This window comes from Tiliqua scincoides, chromosome 3 (genome assembly GCF_035046505.1).
Source record: "Tiliqua scincoides isolate rTilSci1 chromosome 3, rTilSci1.hap2, whole genome shotgun sequence".
NCBI lineage: Eukaryota > Metazoa > Chordata > Lepidosauria > Squamata > Scincidae > Tiliqua > Tiliqua scincoides.
This window is the reverse complement of record NC_089823.1, coordinates 147,575,259-147,598,747: the sequence shown is the minus strand read 5'-3', so window position 1 is coordinate 147,598,747 and position 23,489 is coordinate 147,575,259. Positions and strand designations below refer to the sequence as shown.

The following is a 23,489-nucleotide window of genomic DNA, read 5'->3' as shown; positions in this document are numbered from 1 at the left end:
ACAAGTTATACCATTCACACTATTAAACAAATCTGTTAGAATGTTATAGTATGCTATAAACTCTAAAGTATATAAAAAGTATATAAACAGCTAAAGTATATTTTGGGAGGCTATTGATGACATTTATTCTTCAAACTCGAGAAGAAAACCTCATTCCAAGGTAACAGGTATATAGCAGCACTTTCCTCCCTTTTATAGTTCTACATTATTAAAGTTAATCTTCCCTACACTCCAGTTATAAAGTTAGATGTGGAAGATATGTGAAGAATGCCTTCTTGATCTCAGCAACTATTTGCTCGTAAGGGACCATTTTCAGCACCAAGTACACTTTCTGAAGAGCCAGTTTAGGAAATTGCTATAGATTGTCAGTCTATAGCAATTAGGAAGTTAAACTAGGTTACCTTCTATAAGCAGTTTAGACTTCAGATAGTCTATTAAGTAACAGAAAATGGAAATTAGGTTCATTATTCCAAATGCATTTTAAACCTCTATGCCAGTGGTTTTTAACTGGTGTGCCATGAATAGTCCACAGGTTTGCCATGGGATTTTGGGGAAGGGTCATTTATTAATAGGGCCATTGGGGGATGTGAGCCCTCCTGCCAGCCATGCGGCGTGCCTTATCAATTGTAAAAAACAACTGATAGTGTGCCTTGACAACTTTAGCACCTTGTCAGTGTACCGTGTGATGATAAAAAATCACTGCTCTGTGCTTTCAATATAGTCCTTGATCTTCCAAACAAAGAATACAATATGTAAAACTCCACTTGTATTTTTGCCTCTTGTATTCCATATGCTGTTCTACAACAAACTGTGGTTGTTTAAAAAAACAGCAAAAAAAAAAGCACCCAACAATAAATGGGAAACAATGAGATCCTACCCATTTGATATATTGGAAGAGTTGATATTATTTAAGAACTTTCTAGAAAGGAAATGAATCCAACTTTGTGAAAACTTTCATTTAACATAACTACATATACTAATAGGGTGCTTAAAAGATAAAACTACCCAATCCTATCCCCACCATTGGTGCTGATGCAGCCAAGCTGAGCACACACTGCATCTAATGGTGGGTGTGGGACCAATTGGACAGTCAGCAGAAGGCAAGTAAGAACATTTTTCACTTAAGCTGCCCAATTGCCTTCTGATGTCCTTGGACATACGCCAGCCATTTTGCTGATGTATGTATGAGAAAAGGGGCAGAGCAGTTTGGGAGATCTGGCGCACGCGAGTGCTGTGGAGATCCCTCCTTTCCCCATCCCCTGCCCTCCCATGGCATACCTCCAACACCAACGTACCAGTGCTGGTGGAGGCTTCTGAAGCCACTGCTTTGTGTGCTCCGCTGCTGCCAGTTTGCAGGAGCATTCCTGAATAATGTGACAGCAGCCCAGCTTTTGTGCCACTGGAAACTGTCCTGTGCTGCTGAAACGCAAGTTCCAGAAGCCCAGGGCAACAATAGCATTGGGTTCAAAGAGATGATGACCATTCCACATTTTTTTTCAATCAGGCTTCCTGGAGTAAGAGGGGAAATGCCTGAGGGAAAGATAGGACTTTGCATTTTGGGATAACTGTAGACCCCTCTACCATGACTTGTGCCCATTCACCTAGAGAGACTAGAGGGGTACACATGTAGTTCAAATGTATTATGAATAAATGCATGCATGGCACCTCTTAGATAGGTAAGGCAGGTAGGATCATGCTTGTGAAGCCCTTTAATAAAAGGAAAAAAAATGTCCCAGTATCAGCTACTTGGAAGTTGAAACAAGGGATTGGAATCAGGCTCCAATCTTTCACCAGACTGCTGAACTGTGGGATTAGAGCTTTTTAAAAAGGGATCTACAGCAGTGGAGTTGCTAGGAGGGTGCTGGGGGTGTGGGCTGCACTGGGTGACATGCATGTAATAATGGAACATCATGATTACTTCTCCAAATGATGCAAACAGTGGTATCTTAACCCATTTCTGCCCCGCCTACACATGTATACACTTCATCCCTGTTGCGTATATGCAACATTAGGCAGAAATGGCTTAAGCTATATTTGGACATTATTGGCAAAGGTGTTTTGTAGCGGCAAAGAAGCATTTATTTTAAGACATTAGTAGACAAGGCAGGTGCTCTGCATGTATTAGCTATTCTGCTGCATCTCCCATTAAAAGACACGCCGGGGGCAGTTAAGCCCAATGGTTGCGTGCCTTTTGACAAGGCGAGCTACAAAATGTACACGTCCCTACAGGGTAGCTCACCTACAAAAACAAGCCCAACAAAGGCAAATATTCCTAACCAAAAAACCAACGCACAATGTCCTTTCCCAGTCACTGGACCGTCAAGCGTGTGGTATAGAAATACACATGCACACATGAGTATAGGTTGCAAGACATGCTGTTCTGCTGCAGGTGCAACAAGCAAAGGATCCCTGTGGTGCTGTCATTTGTCACATAGCCTTCCATTTTGATTAAGAGCACCTCTCACTATCACATAGGATTTGTCACTCAAAGCTGAGGCAGTTGTGCGTACTCAATGTTCGGCAACCCTCACTCTCTACTGTCCCTTTGTTCTTGGTGGGAAAGAAGCAACAAGACACCAGGTGTTGATACGGCAACCTGTGAGAACCGTAAATGTGACCAGCAGCTGTACCTGTCTCCTTCCTCTGGGAATCAGGGTGGCACAGCCAGCAACAGAACAGCCAATGGCTATTGCTCAGCTACTTGCTTGGGCACTCTCCCATAAACCACACAAGACAGGTATATATGGATTATATAGGGTCACTTGACTGCAGCAAAATACAGAGGGAAAGCTGGAGACTGGCAGCAGTTAAGCTAAGGCAGAAAATGGTGCTACGGCAGCTTGCTGAAGGGATGTCAGACAGAAGCCCAACCCCAAGCAGGCATTAACAACCTGCCTCAAAGCCATGCCCAAGGGAATGCAACCTCTCACAGTTAACCCCACAGGGCAGAGGCAGTTGCCCATAGGCCCACTCAGGGCAGTGAGTATTTAAGGTGGGCCAAGCTATCCGGGCCAGGGACACTAACCTGCCAGCACTTCACACTGGAGGACAACTGAGTGGGAGATGGGTCACACCCTGCCTTACCTGACCTCCAGGTGCCTGAAGAATAGTGAGCCAGGTAAGCCCTAGTGGCTGCCCCTCCCCCAAAGCCACCAATGGTAAAAGCTGCTACCTCTCACATCAGGAGAGGCCAGGCAAAAGTGAACTCTGTGAGGGGCAGGGGGTTTGGGATTACCTGAGGCATAACTACTATAACTGGCTTCTCTCTTTCCACACACACACACACACACACACCCCTGGCCAGCCCACAATCCTCCCAAGACAAGTACAAGAAGTATGTTTGTAGCCCAGCAATGGACCACTGATTGCTGGTAGTAAGGCAAGTGAGATGGAAACGGCCATTATAATCAGTGAGAACTTGAGAGACAACAGGGAATGTGCTATCCCCAAGTACTGCTTTGTGACATCAGATGTGGAAATAGCCTTACTGCAACAGCTTATATAAGCTAGCTTCGGGATCATTCTGGATCAAGGCGGGACAGAAAAGGTCTACATGGCACATCAGTACTGAGGTACCATTGCCACTGTGCAGTAAGGACCACACATGGAAGCAGGCTACTGTGCAACTAATACCTCCTGCTTGCCAGAGGCGCATTTGTGAGAAAATGCTGCCTGTGCTAGTTATGTCTGCTACACAGATTAAAAACACAGTAACCTTGTCCTCCTTTGCACTTCTCATCCTGCACACTTAGGAATCTACATTTGAAATTAGGACTCTGGCTTGAGCATTGCATTGCGAGTTACCTTGTACTCCCCCCTTTTTTAAGGGAATTGACTTTATTGAAGTGTAACGGCTAAATTACACCCAAGCCACATTTTATTGTATAAGCAAATCTTTTGCTGGTTTTTATAAAGTGAAATTCTGAATTCCCTCTTGGGATTTCCTTTTCAAAGCTGCAACAGCTAATGAGGATGATAAAGAACCACACTTATTAATCTTGTACTTACTTCTGTGTACCTAAGCAGCCTCTTCATCCCCCAGAAAGTCTTTTTGTCTCAATGTGCTGATCTGGGAGAAAATTTAACTATTACAGATTGTCCTCTCCAGAGGAGAATGCCAGACAATTTAGAAAGAGGCTTGTGATGTGCTATAAGCCCACCAGGGATAACTAAAATGTTTGCCTGCCTGACATTATAGCACCACTAAAATGTTACCTGTACTTGCCCCATTGTAAGTTAGCCAATATCACACTGAGTGGCAAATCAATAATACAACCATTTCATTTTATCCTTTAAGATTTCCATCTGTTCAGTTACAGCCATAACCTCAGCAATCGTCAACAAATGTAAACCAGAAATCTTTAGGACAGTTTGAAATATTCTTTGGCAGCAAAACAAAAGACATCAGGTACAAATAGCAAATGCACAAACACAGCTTGCCACAGATCACATCACCTTCAGTTAACAACCAGTTTAAGCCATCCAGTGTTGCATATATGCAGCAGAGACCAAATGCATACACGTGTGGGCTGGGCTAAAGAGTTAATAAGATTTATCAAGTTTTTACTATAAATTTGAAACTTTAGAGGGAGGGGCAATACAGATCCTGTCTAGGAAGACGGTGAAAGCAGTTCTCATGGGGGGGAACGCTACCACTTCAGCTTCTCATAGCATCTGGATATATGGAGAAAACAGTTCTGAAGAAGTGCCAAAAAAGCAGATTTGTCACTGGGCACATAATCTAGTATTTGAGTATCCCATGTTTTGCTTTTTTATTTTTTTAAGAGCATGTTTCTACCCCCTATGGATGCAAAGGTAGACCTTACTTAAACTGTGTGGGGGTAAAGTTTTAGAATCCACATGGAGGCTGAATTAAATTGTAAAGTTAACATTTGTTAAGTTTTTTGGGGGGTGGTGGTGATTGGCTAGTATCAAGACAGTCTACATTCACAGAATGAGACAATACAGCAGGTCATATTTTTATGGATGTTCCCCTATTCCCCACAAATAGAGGACTAGTGCAGCTGTCAAAATGACTGAAACAGATGTTACAAATTGAGACTTTGCCCTTACATTTAATTACAAATACAATTAACTTGGCAGTACCATATAGATAGCTATCAGCAAACAAAGACTAGTTTTTAATGTGGAAAAATCAGCCATAAGATTACTTGTTGGAGTCATTCCTCCTCCCCCCCCCCCATTCATCACAATGGTTATTTAGATACTACAGTGACATCTTGTGGCCAAGGAAAGGATACAGTTGATAGAATATTCAAACAACCCACAAGTACTAGTTTTAACCTATTTTATCGAGCATGATCTCAAATGGAAAGTAGCTGGAGAGGTAATCCTAGCATAAGACAGACAGAAGAAACCACCAGCATGATGAACAGAAACCAACAGAGTTCATGCAGCAATGCCATCCCTTAAGAGCAGACTTAAATCCACTAGTAGGATAAGGATGCTTATCATTATGGCAAGTAGAGTACAGGAAGAGGTCTTGCATACTGTAGAGCAGCAGGCTCCAAACTACAGCCTGTGGGCCAGATTAAGCATAAGCCTTCCCCATGCAGCACGTACTGTTTTATGCCGCAGCCTCTTTCCCTTCCATCCAATCTCCTCATAAACTCACGCCAGGCAGCAGTGACTACCCACAAATCTGAGCGCTGAGGATGCTGGAGCGATGAGCAGAGGAAGCAGCTGCCTGGCACATGTTTGTGAGATTGGATGGAAAGATATGAAGCTGCAGCATTGAACGGTAAGTCCCACACATGGAAGGCTTTTTTCTTAATGCTGCGGTCCCACAGTTCGGAGACCACTGTTGTAGACTCAAGAGTGGTGGATGTATTTTGCCTGAGTGATCTGCACATAGAAACATGGTGGACATACATGTTCATACGCACACCTTGTCCAAGGAATCCAATGGACAGAGGTCATAGTTTAGTGACAGCACATGCTTTTGTATGCAAAGGTTCCAGGTTCAATCTCAGACATCTCCAGGTAGGATTAGGGAACCAATGTCTAGGACTTTAGAAAGTCATTGCCAGTCAGAGGAGACAATACTGAACTAGATGAACCAATAGTTTGCCCCAGCAGAAGGCAACTTCCTATGACACCCTCCCCCCCACATCCGTGAGGATCAGCCCACATAGTGAAAGGGAGAGATAGGCCTTCCTTGCAACCGTGTTCACACACAACTGGCTTTCTTTAGGCTGCAATCCTAACCACACTTTCCCGAGAGTAAGCCCCATTGAACAAAATAGGACTTACTTCTGAGTAGACCTGGTTAGGATTGTGCCCTTAGTCACATGTAAGTGAATATTTGGAATTCTCTCCTACAGGAAGAAGAGTAATAGAGTGCACTCAACGACATCATTCAGGTGAGAACTAAACTTGCTCCTGGTGATGCAATCAAGCCTGCCCATATCTGCTTCATCCCATCTTGGGCATTCCCTCCTGTCCCAGCTTTAAAAAAAAACATAGAATTGTATATTTTCAAGATAAGTTCGTCACGTTAGGAGAAGGTACATCAAGATGACCTTCCTCATTTTTGAAAAGAAGAAATAAAGACCTTCACTACTCCCATGCTAGACTTAAAGTTTTTATTTATAGAATGCTGGGCTGCATTAACAGTTTACAACTTTATTCCACAGTGAATAGGTTAATATTTACATTTGAAGTAGACAAACCAGAGCACTCTAAATAGGGCTACAGTTTTAGAATAGGACAAGACACACACATATAAAACAGAAGTTTGAGGAAATTCTGTAGTAAAAATACCACATGTTTTGGTATTTTTGCTCCAACCAACCACCATAAACAGGTGGTTTATGGGCAATTAACATTTCTTGATCCGATTGGCTGGAAGTTTGGATTTGTCCAAGTCGTCAAAGTAGGGATGATTCAAGGCAACGCGGCCAGAAATTCTCTTAGCAGGATCATAGATTAACATTTTCTGCAAGATGAGATAAAGGCAAAATGCATGTTGGCCATCGGCTAGATAAGAAAGCTTAGAAAGATAAAAACTCCCCAAGAACAGCAAGTGCTAAGAATTCACAAGTTGATTTTAAAGCTGAAAAGAGATGGCACGGGGAAGATCTAGATCAGGGGTGTCAAACATAAGGCCCAGAGGCTCGAAGTGGCCCGTGGAAGCTTTTTGTACAGCCCTCAGGCTTTCAGCTGCTAAGTAGTGCTGAGGTGTTACAGCTGAAAGGGCAGTCCACAAGAAAATTGGGCTCTCCCATATCTTGAAATATAATCAAGATTCATATATTTTTCTCTTTTGTTATTTGCAGCTAATGAGTTCCAAGTGAGAAAAAAGTGTTTATTTTTGGTTATGACCTGCTTAATGACATCACTTCTTGCCTAATGACATCACTTCCAGCCCTTAGCAGGCATCATGAACGCTATATGGCCCTCTGTATGAAATGAGTCTGACACCCCTGATCTAGATAGTCAAAAGTTCTCCATTGCTTTGGGCTAGTCCAGGGCCTTCCAAACCTCAGCCAGATCCAGGATTTGGACTAACCCATCTGCCCCACGAGTGGACCTTACCGTTTCGCCACGTTGCTGTGTGACTTTCACCTCATTCGGAGGACATGGATGCTCTGGGAAGTCGCAACTGCCTAGACGTCCTTATCACGCAGCTTCTGGGACGCTGGGCAACAGACACAACTGTCGAGTGTGTCCGTCCCCCAAAAGAGGTGAAAGTCATGCGGCAACGCAGCAGAACAGTAAGATCCAGTCTGAATGGGGATCAGTTTTGTGTAACAAAGTGGTTGCGAGTTTGGTGATTGCTGGGCTAGTCCATCCTCAAGGCAGCTCTTTGGATCCCAGCCAAAGCATACCTAGGAGCAAATCTTAAACTGCCCAAAAAAATTGCATCACTAACTACACCTTTGGAATCTCAGCATCAGCCTTTGTGAAGAGTCAGCCCTTAAACACCATCCAATTCAACCCTCAGCCTCCTCAGAGAAATTAGGACCTGAAGCAAGCCTGATATTCACCTTCCTACTTCTGGAAGGAGGTTCTACTGCTTCCTAAGGAGATTTCTTCCACCAAGAAGCTTTATAACAAAAACTTGTTTCTCAGCTCATCTCGATATATGAACAACTGTTGCCATAAGAGCAATCCTGTTAGAACCGGGTCAGATTCAGCATCATCTCTTCTCTCCAAGGCATTTGAAACTAGGCCAAAAATTTAAGGCAAGCATAAGATTCAGTCACGCCTATTTCAGTATCTGTAGTTACTTTCCAAAATCAAGAATGTTGCAAAGCAGGAAAGCTTAGAAAAAGGACTCTCATTTGTATATAACACTCAATGGTGCTCCACATTTGGGAGGGGGGTGTGTGAAAAAAATCAGGCAACTTTTCCTAAGTGCTGTGCAACTGACCACTTTTGGACAGTGGGTTCCCAAGCTTTTCTGACTGGCAGTTCCCTTGACCTACTTGGCTATTGGCCGTGGCTCCCCATTACAGCTATAATCCTATATATTGTATAGGGTGATACGTTTTTCACAAACATTCCACTGCACCCCTGGCTGGTTTCTGCAACTCTTCAGGGAGCCACTGCTCAGTTTGGGACAGTTCACCCCTAATCTTCAGTTAAATACAATAGCACATAACAGGTTGCAGCCTATTTACATTGCCCCGCATAATTCAATAGGAACAAAACAACCCCTTTATCTGCACATCCCTGGAGTAGAGACAAAGCCTTTTGCAATCATGTACAGCACAACCTTGTTAACTCAACAAAAGTTAGTTAAGGAGACCCCCCCACACACACACACACACAATATTCAACCAGGTATAGCAACATCTACCTTGAATCAACATGTACACAGCTTTATGAAAGCTAGATATTTACTTACAGAAAGCAGCTCTAGACCATCTTCATCTAGGTTTTTCACATGGGAAGCCAGGCTGCTTGGTTTCCACTTAGGGAATGTGTTCTTGTAATCCTGCAAGGATTCTACTTCAGGCCACACATCGTTGTTTGGTGTCCCCAAAGCTCTATGGGGGAGGGGGGGGAGAAACACACACACCCCACCAAAGGGTTGTCAAAAACAATTTAATCATGTGTTTGAATGCACTCTGCCGAACACCAGTTTGAGAATTCCTCATCAGAAGGTTACTGTAGCAAAGTTTAGTAGCCAGGGACAACAACCCTGCCAACCCTAGACCTGGTGCACCATTCCATGTTGAAACTCTCAGCTTCTCAAGACTGACACTGCAAACCTACTGATGTGCATAATTGCAGTCCACATCTATTTGTGTTAATAAAGCAGACCTAGCTTTCTATACAAAGGCCTCATTCAAATCTACAAGACATGCAAAGTCTGAAGTGTTACTGTTCAGGAAACACTTCACATTGTGGACTGTACCTGTCCTCAAACAGATGCACTGGCAGATAGGGCTGCAACAACTTGGTCTGACCACAGTGCCATATCAACATTCCACAAGAGCCTATGTACATACAATGGGCCCTCCTTATCTACAAGCTTGGCATCCATGGATTTGAGTATCTGAGGGTGCACAGCCCGTGGCCGGAGAGCCTCGGATCACGACGGGGAATGACTTCTGGTCACGTCAAGGAGACTGCTGAGAAGGTCAGGAGGCTTTGTACAATTTCTGGAGGGCTGGGTAAGTAAGTGTGGCGCAGTGCCACCCCCTGCAGGTTTCATTATCTGCAGAATTTGGTATCTGCTGGAATGGATCCCCTGCAGATACTGAGGGCCCACTATATACGATAGTGCCATAAAGCAAATACTAGCTCATAGGATCAGACCACTGAGGCAGTAATCCTAAGCGTACTTGCAAGGAGCTTGCCAACACTGAACCCAGTGGGAACATGCCGAGAATCACATCAAGTTCAGAATTACAATATACTGTTTACCAATAATGTACCGTTTGCTAATGCAATTGGACAAAAGATATACACAAAACACAGGCCACCATCAATCCAACTGCCAGATAAAAATTTCCAGGCATCCTGTTGTCTTTAATAGCCCATACTAAAACATTTGCTTTCAAAAAAGAAGCTCTAGAATTATTAGTCATGTGCATCCAGACAGCAAACGCCTACACCAGAGACTGATCTTTCCCACTTGAGGCTAGATACCTAAAGATTCTGAAGAGCTGATCAATCTCCGAGTCCCCGTGGAAGAGTGGTTTCTTAGTCGCCATTTCAGCAAATATTGTGCCAATGCTCCATATATCTACAGGAGTGGAGTAACGTGCGGAGCCAAGCAGCACTTCTGGGGATCTGTACCACAGAGTTACTACCTAGCACAAGAAAGTGATTATTAGCAAATTTTTTTGAAGGCAAGCCTGAAATTATTAATGGAAAAATGCTAGCACATTCTGGTGCAGGTGTGAATGAATCAACAGTCCAGTTAACTACAAATATCTGGAATCGTATACTAGTTCGCAAATAGATACACCTTTTAAGGAACACTGCTTTTAGCTTCTTGTAAATTCAGAGGTAGTTAATATCTAAAGTAGTTAATCAGTTCAAGATGAATTCACAATAAGCACATTTGTATTCCATTATTCTTTCTAGGAGCTCATCACATTTTATTCTCATGACCACATAATACAGGCTAGATACTATCTTTGTAGCCCAACAACCCCCAGCAATTATCATGGCTGATTTGACTCCCTGTCTGCCTGATCAACGGGGAAGGCAATGGCAAACCACCCCATTTATAGTCTGCCATGAAAGTGTCATGGAAGCAGCGACACACAAGGGCCAGTAATGCCTTGATGCTTGCATAGGGGACTCTTCCTTTTTCCTTTCCTGCCTGATCAAACTTCAACATTATCCACTATTCCTCACTAGCTATAGTATATTGGATAATGTTTTCCAGATAAATCTATGGCTTAGGCACATTTGAAATACAATGTAGAGTTCTGGTTACCACCCCCTTCTATATTTAAATAAATTGTTGCACTGGAAGTGGGCAACCCAAAATGATGAATGGGTTGGAGCTTCTTCCCTATCAGAAAAGGATAATGCATTTTGGGGTGTTTTTTTTTATTTTAGAGAAGGAGCAAAGGGGCAGGCTAAGGCATTTATAAAAATTATACATGGTGTGGAAATAGTTACATATTTAATTTCTCCCCCCATGAAGCTGATGGGTTTTTGAAGTTGAACAGGTTCACCCAATGAAACTGATGGGCAGAAAGCCCAATGAGGTTGATGAGCAGAAGGTAAGAGGAAGTACTTCAAGCAACATCCAAAACACTTATGGAATTCACTGCCATAAGACATGGTAATGGCCACTAGCTTAGGTGCCATTAAAAGGAGATGCCTAGCCATGGCTATTTGGTATGGGAGCAACGTGAAGCCTCCATGTTTAACAGTATACCTGGTTATAAGCAAGGGAGTTCTGTTGTCTTCATACCCTGCTTGTGTGCCTCACAGAAGAATCTGGTAGCCACTGTTGGAACCCAGATGCTAGAGCAGGAAGAGCCTTGTTCCGATCCACCAGACTCTGATGTTCTTAGTGCCTAATTAATGCTATAAGGCAGCATCCTGTTCTCTCCCTCCCCCCCACACTCAAAAACAGAAGACTTGAATAATAAACACTTGTTAGCTTTTGAAGTCCCTCAGTGTAAGATTCAGAACTAGATGTTCAAGAACTTGTATATTCTGCTACAAGCCCTTACCTCATGCGTGTAGACGCGTACTGGAATGCCAAAAGCTCGAGCCAAGCCAAAGTCAGCCAGTTTAATGACTCCATTATCATCTATTAACAAGTTCTGGGGTTTCAAGTCTCGGTGCAGAACCCTTCTTGAATGACAGAACACAATACCTTGCAAAATTTGGTACAAATAACTCTGAAAGGGAGCAAAGCCACAATGAATACAGAAAGCTTGGAAAACACATTAACCCATTTCTGCCCAGCCCACAGGTGTACACATTTGATCTCTGTTGTGTATATGCAACATTGGGCAGAAATGGCTTAAAAGAACACACACACTCAAAGACACCCAAGGTGACACTTCACATTTAACTTGTCAAACTGTAAACAAAGGGAGAGGTGGATCTGCTGAATGCATATATTATGAAGTATTCAGTATTTCCGTTCTGCTCCAGTCTTCCTTTAGCAGCACAGCTGGGGCTCCTATGGGCCATCTCCATGCAATGTCTCAGCCCTCTTATATCCCTCCTCAAAACCCATCTTTCCCATAAAGCTGTTGGCTTAACCCAGAGATTCCCAAACTTTTACTGGTGACTCCCTTGACCTCCTGGGCCATCGGTTGCAGCTTCCCATTAGGGCTACAGTCCTCTACAGTCAAACCTTGGCATCTGCAGGGGTTCTGATCTCCAATACAAAGTATCATTTCTAGCAATCACTGGAACAAAATTGATTTTGTTACCAGCAAGGTACCTAAAGTCCCCAGTGTGGCCTAAGAGGGTATCGAACTGATCAGTGCCTTGTTGTTTCTTTTGCTTATGCTGAGTTGCTATTTGTACATGACTGTGATAAAAAGCCCTTCCTCCCCATTTTTCTGCACTTTTTCACCTGGTTTGGACCTCTCTGTTACTTAAGGAAGCTCCTATAATGCGTAAACATCCTCCAGCAGCTGATAAGTAATTTGGATGATGTTATCCTTTGAACTGGTCAACAAAGGACTTGGCTTTGAGTCAGCTCGTTTGTGAAAACCCTCTTACTGTCCTTTTGCCTGTTCAATGCGCCCGTGAAAGGGAAAAGACCATGAAAGACAACTTCCCTGCCAACAACTTTCTTGCCAAGAGAAATCTCAGTAGGGACTCCAGGCACACGTTCCAGATGCCTGACAACTGCCAAGGGACATAAACATCCCTTGTAACAGCTCAGAGTTAGTCCTCCATATCCGCAGGGAATCTGTTCATTGACCCCCTCCCCCAACAGATATGGCCTCTAGACGCAACCAGAGATGTGCCATTCTGACACCTCTGGAGGCCTTTCTGAGGTCTGGAGAGGCCACACAGCGCCTCTGCAGATCTCAGAAAGCCTCCTGGACATGATCGGAGAACACCTCTGGTCATGTCCAGGAGCTCAGATTTGGCCATCCACCACGGGTTCAGAACCTACGGTGAGTTAAATCTACAGGTTCTGAATCAGCGGATAAACAGAATGGACCTGTATACGAAACTGATGTGGTACAGTCGCATGCAGGATCACATTAGATATTTTGGGATAAAGCTCTTTATTGCAAAAGGCTTTCAAAAGCTGTTTCAAGGAAGCTCTGGGGCTCTTACTAGGAGTTCCTTGGTAATAAGATCAATAATGGAGAACAAAGTATCTTTTGAGGAAGATTGTCTACTGTAACCAGACAGCAACATACAGTGATGCTGAGTGGTTTCTAGGATACATTGTCCATTTGTACTGGGAAAACGGTGGTGCTCAAATCCACCTGATGCCCCCCAGGCATGGCAGTGCATGCACTCAAATTCACCCCAGGTACCCCTGCACTGTACTAGGAGAGTCATGCAGGAATTTCTGGACAGGCAGATCAACAAGGAAAGAGTTCCATGTGGGCAGGCAGTTTGAAAACCACAAGTTTCCTGTACTGTCTCCTTACCTTAACAAGCATGTGATCCAAGTACTGTCCAGATGGGATTGAATCCAAGTATTTCTTGAGATCCATAGAAAGAAATTCAAAGATAAGGTAAAGCCTGGAATCTTGCATAAGCACATCCTGAAGACTGAAGAGAATGTTTTTTTTAAAAAAAATGGAAATAGTTCAACTATTAACCTAGTCATGTTCTTCCTACTTTTTCATTAAGCCCACTTCATGAAGCTAACACACCTGGTTTTAGCCAGACCCCTTCTTCCAACTATGAGCATTAAGCACCATACTGAAATCACCAATTATACTGAGGCAACACTTTTAGTTATCTGTACAAACATGTTTATTTCAAAATTGTTGATTACATATCCTGCAGGCTCCATTAGGAACAATAGCCACAGACTGATAGTAATGGAGGGAGGACTCTAAATGCAACACCAAAAAAAGCCTAAAATAAAACTATTCCATATTATTTAATGTTTGTGCAGCCCCTTCCCCCATATCTGCTGATTCAGTATCTGCAGTTTCACCAATCTGTGGATCAGAGGGGCCTCCCACACCTATTACCTTTGTTTTTCATTTGAAGCAATGGAAGCACTGCTGTTTCTCGCTCAGTCAAGGAACATTTTTGCTTAACTGAAGAATATGATATGCAGGCAACCAGTCTGCACACTAGAGGGAGACTAATTGAAAGTTAATGGAAGCAGGTCCTGCTTACAAACAGCTCTAAGGCACTATCATAAATAACTTACACTTGCAGCTAACTAGTATGCATGTTTATTCAGGGAAAATACAATTTAAAACTTGATTTAAATCTACCTCAAAATCAAAGCACCAAGCCCTTGCTAATCATTAGTTAGAATGCTGGAGGCAGGAAACAGGTTTACTTCTTACTGAGCAATTCAGCAAGATGAATTTCTGCGTTTTTCCTTATTTTGGTAGATGGCTAGAGATTTTCATTAAACAAAAAGGATGTTGAAAATTCAGGAAAGGGGCCTAGAGCAGGGTGCTCACACTTTTTTGGCTTGAGAGCTACTTTGAAACCCAGCAAGGCCCGGAGATCTACCAGAGTTTTTTTACAATGTTCACGCCATCATAACATATAACATTTATGTGTACAATGTATGTTGGTGTACCTTGCATAACCGAATGAGCCAATATTGCACAACACAATTAACTATAAACATTTTTTGTAATTACTTGAGTTTACTTTGATGACTTGCACTGAAGTGAATCAGCCAAGGATGCATAGTCCGGACAGTAGCTGCTGACAGCCAGCCTCAAGCACACTTCCAAATGTTTATCAGTCATGGTGGAAGGGTACTTGGACTTAATGATCTTCATGTAGGAAAAGACTGACTCACATAAATAAGTGGAACCCTTCCTGCCTCAGGTGCTCTTATATCCCTGAGGGCCCTATTGCCTTCAGGTGGTTGCAGCTGTGCAGCACACTCTGCTGGATGCCCAGGCCTTACCCTTAAAGGGGCCACTGCTGACACCACATCTACCTCCTCACCAGATCTTCCTCGACTCCAATACAAGTGGGGGGGGGGAGCAGATCTCTATACAGACCAGTGCAAAAGCAGGGGAAAGGTGTGGGGGAGGGAAGATCTCTATATAGACATCACAGCAAGACCAGTGCAAAACCCTTTGCACACAGAAACAACATATGGAAGTTGGGGGGGGGGGCAGATCTCCATTCATACCAGTGCAAGAACAGGGGAAGGGTAAGTCAGCCCCAGTAGACTCCCAGGGATGACTGGTCGGGAGAGAAGCCTGCCAGCAGCTCCTCTCCAGGACTACTCACGAGTCAGCCCCAGTAGAGTCAACGGGGCTCACTCCCAGGGATGCATCACTCCAGGGAGCTCACTCCCAGGACGGGGCTCACTCCCAGGGATGCGTGGACGGGAGAGAAGCCTGCCAGTGGCTCCTCTCCAGGACTACTCATGACTCAGCCCCAGTAGAGTAAACGGGGCTCAGTCCCAGGGATGCATGGACAGGAGCTCACTCCCAGGGATGTGTCACTCCCAGGGAGCTCACTCCCAGGGCGGGGCTCACTCCCAGGGATGCCTGGACAGGAGAGAAGCCTGCGAACGACTCATTTTGCCTCGCGATCGACCAGTGGATCGTGATTGACGTATTGCGCACCCCTGGCCTAGAGTATCTCAAAAGGCCGTGCACTACAACTACAATTCCATTTCTGAGAAAGCAAAAATTCCCTTCTAACATGCCTGCCACCACGTCATCTGAATAGAGCGAGACATTCCCTTCTTTAGTAGAAAGTCAATTGACACCTTTCCCAACTCCACTGAGGTCCCAATCCTGTGGTCAGAGGTTGGCTCCGTGCCGCTGGCCACAGTCACAAATGTGCCATAAGGTACGTTTGCAGGGCTCACTACCCGGCTTCTGCCAGTGCTAGCCCAGCACCAGCCGGTGCAGGGCTAGCGCCAGGCAGTGACCCAAGTTCCACGGCTCAGCGGTCTACCGGACCGCTGGGTTGCGGAACAGGAGGCGGGGGCATGGACAGGGCGTGGGGGAGGCATTCCAGGGAGGGGAGAGATCGGCAGGGGCGGGCGGGAGTAATGCCGGGGGTGGGGGGTGGGAGGAGGATCCCCGGAGCTGAGCTCCGCAGGATCCAGGGCACTCATGCAGGGCTGCGCATCCTACACGAGCACCTTTAGTGAATAGCCCCATTGCGGGGCTGCTTACCTTACTTGGGGGAAGGGGAAGAATGTCCCCTTCTCCCAAGGAGCCTTCCGCAGTAACGCAGGAGGCGCAGGATTCAGCGGCAGCCCTTTTCAGTGCCACCAAGCCTGGGTGCTCTGGGCAGCTCAGGATTGGGCTGTAACTCATTTAAGACAGGCAGTGTTCAAGGAATAGGAGCTCTATCGTTTCCCTAGCATCGGGTATCAAACAAGGCCGGTGGGCCGAATGCAGGTCCCTGGAAGCTATTTATCTGATTCTCATTATCACTGGGCTCTCCCAAACAACCCAAGGTCGTTGCAGAAGTAAGAGCCTCCATGTTGGGCGGGTGGCCCAACACGGAGGCTCAGGATCATCTGGTGGAGCAAAGCCCTCTCCCAACCCTGGAAAGTCTCCTCTCCTCTCCCCCCACCTCTCCACCGCCCAGTGGTCCATGCGACCACCAAGCAGCAGAGCTCCGGTGCTCCACCAGCACTTGCCCAGCGTCAGCCAGCGCTGGGTTAGCACCGGCACTCCACCAGCACTAAGGCCTGCAAATTTGCCTTATGATATGTTTGCAACAGTGAGCACTGGCAATAAGCCAGCACACACTGTATAGGATTGGAGCCTGAGTCAGCCAGGATTCCTGAGGTCTCTTCTATGACGTGCAACACTGAATTCAGGAGACCGTGCTGAATTTAACCAATGCTATAATTCTCTAATTTGTTATTTTCAGGGCAACTTTCGCTACAGTGTAGTCCACGGCAAAGGAAACATGAAGTTACCCAGGTCCTGATTTCAATCTCTAACAAGGTCACTACTAGAATGAAGGTAATTTTTTAAAAAGAGAGGCAGTGCCAAATTCAGGCACAGAATTATGGCTTCTGTGAAGAAACATGGAGCCTCCTACAAGAAGTTTTAAACCTTTCTGGAAAAGCATACTGATCTAGCCAATGTGAAGCACCTATCAGTTCCTTTATGAAGAGAAAAGCACATTAACGCTTCCACTGAGATCAATAGACATGAAAGTGGTGAGCACTGACAGACTGTGCTCAATGTTCCTTTTACTAGTACTTTTAATAACAAAATTGGTATTAATACTAAACATCACAAGGCCTATTATGCCTTTTGGGGGAAAAAAAGAGGAACACTGAAATAAAGAAGCAAACTGGAATGTTACACCCACATGCACTGAATTTCTCCTTGTTCTAGTATACTAATGAGACCATAGATGGCAACAAATGTACTCTCTACCTGAAGTACATACTACAAGCATGATTTTAAAAAACAAAACCACCACCGCCACCACAATCTTACACATTTCTGTTGGGACTTACTCCAACTAAATGCACATAGGGTTGCAGCCTTTTATTCATTCCCTACTTTTCCTCCTTCATGGAATTCAAGGCAGTGCATGCGGGGTTCCCAGATGGCCATGCATCCCTATTCTGCCTAGACCTATACCAGCTTCACAAGGTAACTATTGTACATGCCCTCAGATCAACTGTCCAAGAGATAGCATTTGCATCGCAGTCCTCCTTTTTGCAGCCCTTGTGCTGCTCAAGGCACAGCATCAATACTATGGACTGGCTCCTTTCATAACACACACAAGATTCTGCTGCATTACTAGATAGAAGTCAATTGATGTGAGAGGGAAGAGCCGATCTTGAAACAAAATCCCAGATTATATACACATACCAGACTATGTTAGGATGATGTAGTTCTTTTAATAAGGAAACCTCTCTGATTGCTGTGCTGGGAACACCTTCTTCATCGCTCTCCAATCGGATTTTTTTCATTGCAACCACTTGGCCTGTAGCTTTGTGTTTGCCTTTATACACAACACCATATGTTCCTAATGAGGGGAAAAAAACTACATCATGAAGTCGTACTCCAAACACATGAAATATGATTGAGCTATTTGATAAAAGAACAATACAGCACGGCTAACTGAGCTGTGTTGTGGAATGAGCAACAAGGCTGTTCCAAGAATAAGAGCACGCAGAGCCCGAAACATACTAAAAAGTGAATTCCAAACACTTGTATGCAGCAGATCAGGCCCACAGTAAGATATGCCCATATTCTCAGGGAACTTTATCCAGTTTGGGTGACCATTTGAGGATTTGTAATAAAATAAAATAAAAAGGGCAGCCCTTTCCTCCGTGTTTTATGCACAAAGCCACACAAGAGGAGCCAAGTTGAGAGTCACAATGGGATGGAATCAATTCAGAGTCACAATGGGATGGAATCAATTCAGAGTACAAGAGTTGCTGCTTCACCCTGCCAAGGATTCTAGCTGCTGAGCCAATCCTCTCAAAACAGCCATTACTTCCTTCAGAAGCATGCATAGGATGGACCAAGGCCTATTAGCTGTGAGTGGGTTGGTAAAACCTCAGATTGGGCAGGACCACTTCAGGCGGTAAGCAGGGGGCTCATGCATGCCCTTGCTTCATATTCCTGTGTAAATGGAAAAGTCAATTTCCCAGGAAAGGGCATAAGCTTTGTTCTACCTCCCTTATATACAGTACGCGTATTAAGCACAGAAAAAGGTTACTGCTTTAGTACTAAAATGAATGGGAGGGCAAGGTTCTCACCTATCTTACTTAGGCAAGGCTACCGGATGTGCTTACAACTGGTATAAATTAGTCACAGAAGGGGAAGTCCAGTCACTGGACACTTAGGCAAAGCATGGTACAAAATATCTCTATTCAAAAGCAATTGACCACATTTGTCAAGGTTTCAAGAATGTGGCCAGTCGGGGCAGGGAAGACACATTTGCTGGACAGAACTGGGCTGCTTAATCCTTCATTTGGGGTCCAGCAGACACTCAAATACTCTTCAGCTTATTTCTGACCTCAAAGCTCAACAGATGCTTCTGCAGGATCTCCTGTGCTAATACTACATATTCCCCTGACAAAGTGTGGAACACGCAAGACTTGTTAAGGCTAGCATTGTACTTGAAACTCCTTCCTGCACACTTGGAATCAAACATACTTTTTGCCACACAAGGTAGTACAATTTCTTCAGTTCCTCGAGATGGCAATAGGGGAACAAACAGTGAAACCAGCTTCTGTTGGCATGGCCTTGTCGTGAAGACTACAAACGTAAGTTTCTCTCAAACACAGAAGCAGTTTTAAAAGCAATGAGCGGGGAGAACAGTTATAAGCGAATCATATACAGACTTGTTACACAGGTCTATATTTTAATGCACACTGATTAAAACACATCCCCTTTCCCAGATACCAGTTCATGTACAAGCTCCTCAAAGATGCAAGCAACCGTACACATTCTTACTTGGCAACAGGCAGTCCAATCCTAAGCAACTCCCCATGTGGCAATGCAGTTCCACCAATGCGAAGGCCACTGGGGAGTTTCAGGCCCTAGAGGCCTCCCACAGGGTAAGGGAACTTTTGTTCCTTCGCTTGAGGTTAGTCTGCACCAGCCCACTGGGTCTACTGGAACCTGTGCAAGCAATTTCACAGGCACAAATCTGTGCCGGGGAATCAAGAAAAAGAAAAGGGATAGCGTAATAGCAGCAGTGGCACTGTCAATATCACCCCCTTCCTGGTCTTGAGCTATACTCCTCCCCACCCCTGTCCCGTCCCAAACCCTGTACTGACTCACTAGCACCAGCAGACATCCTCCAGTCGATATGTGGACCCACCCACTCACCACTTGGCTGCACTGAATGGCATGTCATAAAAAAATGACAACCATAAAGGACCTTACACTGTCAGCATAAGGCTGGCAGCATAAGGCCCTAATTACATGGAGCCATAAGCCTCATCAATGAGAATATACACATATCTCCCACTATCCATGCATTCACTATATGTATTTTCACTTATGCATTCCACAAATATTACCACACTTCTTTATCAATACCAAAATTTGTGGTTATATAGTTCAGGAAAAGGCATCCAGTCCGAGTGAGCCAAAACCTCAATTAAAAATTGTGCCAAGTGGCTGTATGAGACAAACTGCCCAATAGGTAGTACATACTCATGCAGTTTTGTACTGGCTTTCAAGGTCCACTTCTCACTCTTGCTCCTAAGTAACACCATCATCCTTCTCCACCCATCTTCGCCTTGCTTAAACCTGTTAGTGAGCATTATTATAGCAGGTTTACTTTATTAAATCTTATTTTTATTACTTTATTAATGTTATTTATTCTCTTTTACTGTGCCTATTTATTCTATTTTACTGTGCCACACAGCAACGGTATTAGGCATTTGGAGCAATTTCTGAGTGAACTTAGAAGGGCTATGTAATGAGTTAGAACAGCAATTTCCAACCACTGTGCCACGAATGGTCCAGAGGAGTGCCACAGGACTTTGGGGGAGGGTCATTTATTTGTAGGGCCATTGGGGGTGAGAGCTCCCCATTGGCAGTGTGATGTGCCTTGTCAGTTGTAAAAAAAAAAACTGATGGTGCACCTTGACAATTGTGAGATGAAAGAGGTTGAAAATTGCCCAGTTAGAATTTCTCCCACTTAATTATTGTTTAATAATGATTAAGATTAAGAATTCTTAAGATTTTTAAGATTAATAACACAGGCCAACACACATTTTGCTTCCTTAAACACTACACCAATTCCTGGGTATATTTGGGGTGCTGATTCAAAAAATGGCATCTGTTTTGCCCTATCACGTCCAGTTTTGGAGACACAGCATAGCCTCTTTAGTGAACAGTTCAAGCAGCTTCCTCATGAAGAAGCCTACACCATGGCCTCCTCATGAGGAAGCTGCTTGAACCATTCACAAGAGGCTATACTACAGTATATCTCCAAAACTAGACATGTTAGGGCAAAATGGATGCCAATTTTGGAATCAGCACCCAAATTCATATCACACCACTATCAAGATTGGGAAAAACTTTTCTGACCCTCAATTTTGTAGGCCTGTGTAATTATTAAGATCATTTTCAGAAACCAATTAGGTACCAATTTTCATACCAAGGGATGAATGTACGTGTGTTTAGGTTGGAGACGAAAGACACAGCTGGATTACAACAATCATACATTCCCTACCTTCACCAATTTTCTCTATTTTTGTGTAGTCGTCCATTGTTGGTTGATATGATTAGACCTGAAACAGAACAAGAAAAGCAAGTATTTGAAGTGACAGGTGCATACTGAATACAAGAGGACCCATACCATTCTTATGTTTTCGGCTACTTGGGACGTCTTTGTGTCCTGCATAAACTGCAATTCAGCAAGCTATAATTAGGTTAAAGGAATGAGATTTTATTCCAACTGCCTTGATGTTAAGGGATTGAACACAAGTTCATTTTCCCTTTTCATTACAGCTTAATTTATAGCAGTCAGCTACAGCTTAAAAAGCTGGAAAGGAAAGTCTAGTGAAAGTTTGCTATTGAATAGTTATCCTTGTAAAATGGAAAAGTTAATTTTTCTTTGATTGAGGAAAGTAGCAAGGGAAAGGATCATTCCAGGATCTGTTAACAAGCAAAAAACAAACAAAACAGTATATAAATATTCTGAATAATTAATTAATGACAGTCTGATGCGAGGTCACATGCACACAACCTCTTCTTCCCAAACCACCTAAGAAAGTTGGCATTTTAAAAATTCTGGCTAATCCTAACCCATTCCTTCCATATTTTGAAGTTATTAAAAAATAATCTTTAGGAAATCCAAGATTGCAGTAAGACATTTCAGATCAGAAATGTGAGCAGAAGCAAATAAAGTCAGGGATACTGTTCTTGGACAATCAAGCCCCCACTCATAAGAACCCCTGAGATACAGGAAGCTGGATCAGGTCAAGGGCCCATGTAGTCCAGCTTCCTGTATCGCACCATGGCCCACCAGATGTTCAGGGAGCACTCAAGAAAACAAGAGACCTGCATCCTGGCACCTTCCCTTGCATCTGGCATTCTAAGGAAGCTGATGCCTAAAATCAAGAGGTTGCACATGCCCATCAGGGCTTGTAACTGTGATGAACTTTTCCTCCAGAAATTTGCCCAAGGCATCCAGGCCGGATGCCACCCCCACATCCTGGGGCAAGGAGTTCCACAGACTAAGCACACACTGGCCACCCCCACATCCTTTGGCAAGGAGTTCCACAGACTAAGCACACTCTGGCTAAAGAAGTGTTTTCTTTTTGTCTGCCCCAACTCTTCCAATACTCAATCTGAGTGGATGTGCCCTGGTTCTGGATCCCACCCTCCAGCTTTCTTGCAATCCTTCACATACCAGGACAACAGTGAAAGGGGAGGGGGGACACCCAGCAGGTTTTGCTTGCACTATTTGCAGCTTGCACTTCAGCTTTCCCCAGTCTATGCACCTTCCCCAGCATGCATGCACGCACCCCCCTCCAAGGGGAACCTCCACCCCCCCCAACCTGCAGCTGCAGGCACTCCCAGCCCCCCCCCCCCGGCTTACCCGTGCAAGCCTCACCCAGGCCGGCCAGCCAGCCACACACTGCAAACCACCTTCTCCGGCCTCCCCCCTCCGCGCCCAGCACACTTGGAGGACCCGGGGAAGCAGCCGCGCGCCGCCACCAACCCCTGCCACGCGAGGCCGAGAGGAGAAGGATTCAAATTAACCGCGCTCAGACGCTTCCAACGCACCAATGGCGCAGTGCCGTTGCTTTCAAAACGGCCAATCAGCGCGCGGGCGCCAAAGAGCCGAGGAAGAGCGGGCCGGCTTCCTTTGATGCGGCCGGGCGCAGCAACCCGCATAGAACGCTCGCCTGCAGAGGGCTGTGCTTTGTGACGTCGGAGGCTCCGCAAGCTGTTTTCTGTCCTTTCCTTGCGAAGGAGTTGAAACGCGGGCGGGCGGTATTAAAGCCAGTCTCACGTCTGTTTGGTGCAACTTCACAGGCGTCACCACTGCTTTGTTCCTGGAGTGCTTATACATACAGGGCACAAGCCTAACCAGGTCTACTGAGAAGGAAGTCCTATTTTGTTCAATGGGGCTTACTCTCAGGAAAGTGTGGTTATGACTGCAGCCACACAGCCCAATCCTATCCACACTTTCCTGGGAGTAAGCCCCATTGACTTTAATGAGACTTACTTCTGAGTAGACATGCCTAGGATTGGGCTCACTTTTATTTTTCAGGAATGAAAATTCCCCCACCCCTTCGAAGAGCTTATCAGCACCATCCTATGCATGTCTACTTAGAAGTAAACCCCATTGGGTTCAATGGGGCTTGCTCCAAGGAAAGTGTGGATAGGAAGGATTGCAGCCTATGAAGTTCTTTAGTTGGACATTCTCCAGCCACCCCT

The 23,489-nt window shown here is 44.6% G+C and overlaps 1 protein-coding gene across 2 annotated transcripts; it reads right to left on the bottom strand.

Annotated features, from left to right (window-relative positions):
* Positions 1-6,628: 6,628 nt before the first annotated feature.
* On the bottom strand, positions 6,629-22,733 carry CDK1 (cyclin dependent kinase 1). Of its 2 annotated transcripts, none has more exons than XM_066619590.1 (8): positions 22,645-22,733; positions 21,274-21,331; positions 17,943-18,099; positions 13,575-13,698; positions 11,673-11,843; positions 10,123-10,286; positions 8,873-9,014; positions 6,629-6,958 (listed from the first exon to the last, which is right to left on the bottom strand). In XM_066619590.1, the coding sequence occupies exons 2-8, from the start codon at positions 21,308-21,310 to the stop codon at positions 6,842-6,844; spliced, it is 912 nt and encodes a 303-aa protein (XP_066475687.1). In that variant the 5' UTR covers positions 21,311-21,331; positions 22,645-22,733; the 3' UTR covers positions 6,629-6,841. The 2 variants fall into 2 exon arrangements, with proteins under 2 accessions (XP_066475687.1, XP_066475689.1); XM_066619592.1 differs by having other exon boundaries at positions 22,660-22,732.
* Positions 22,734-23,489: the final 756 nt, after the last annotated feature.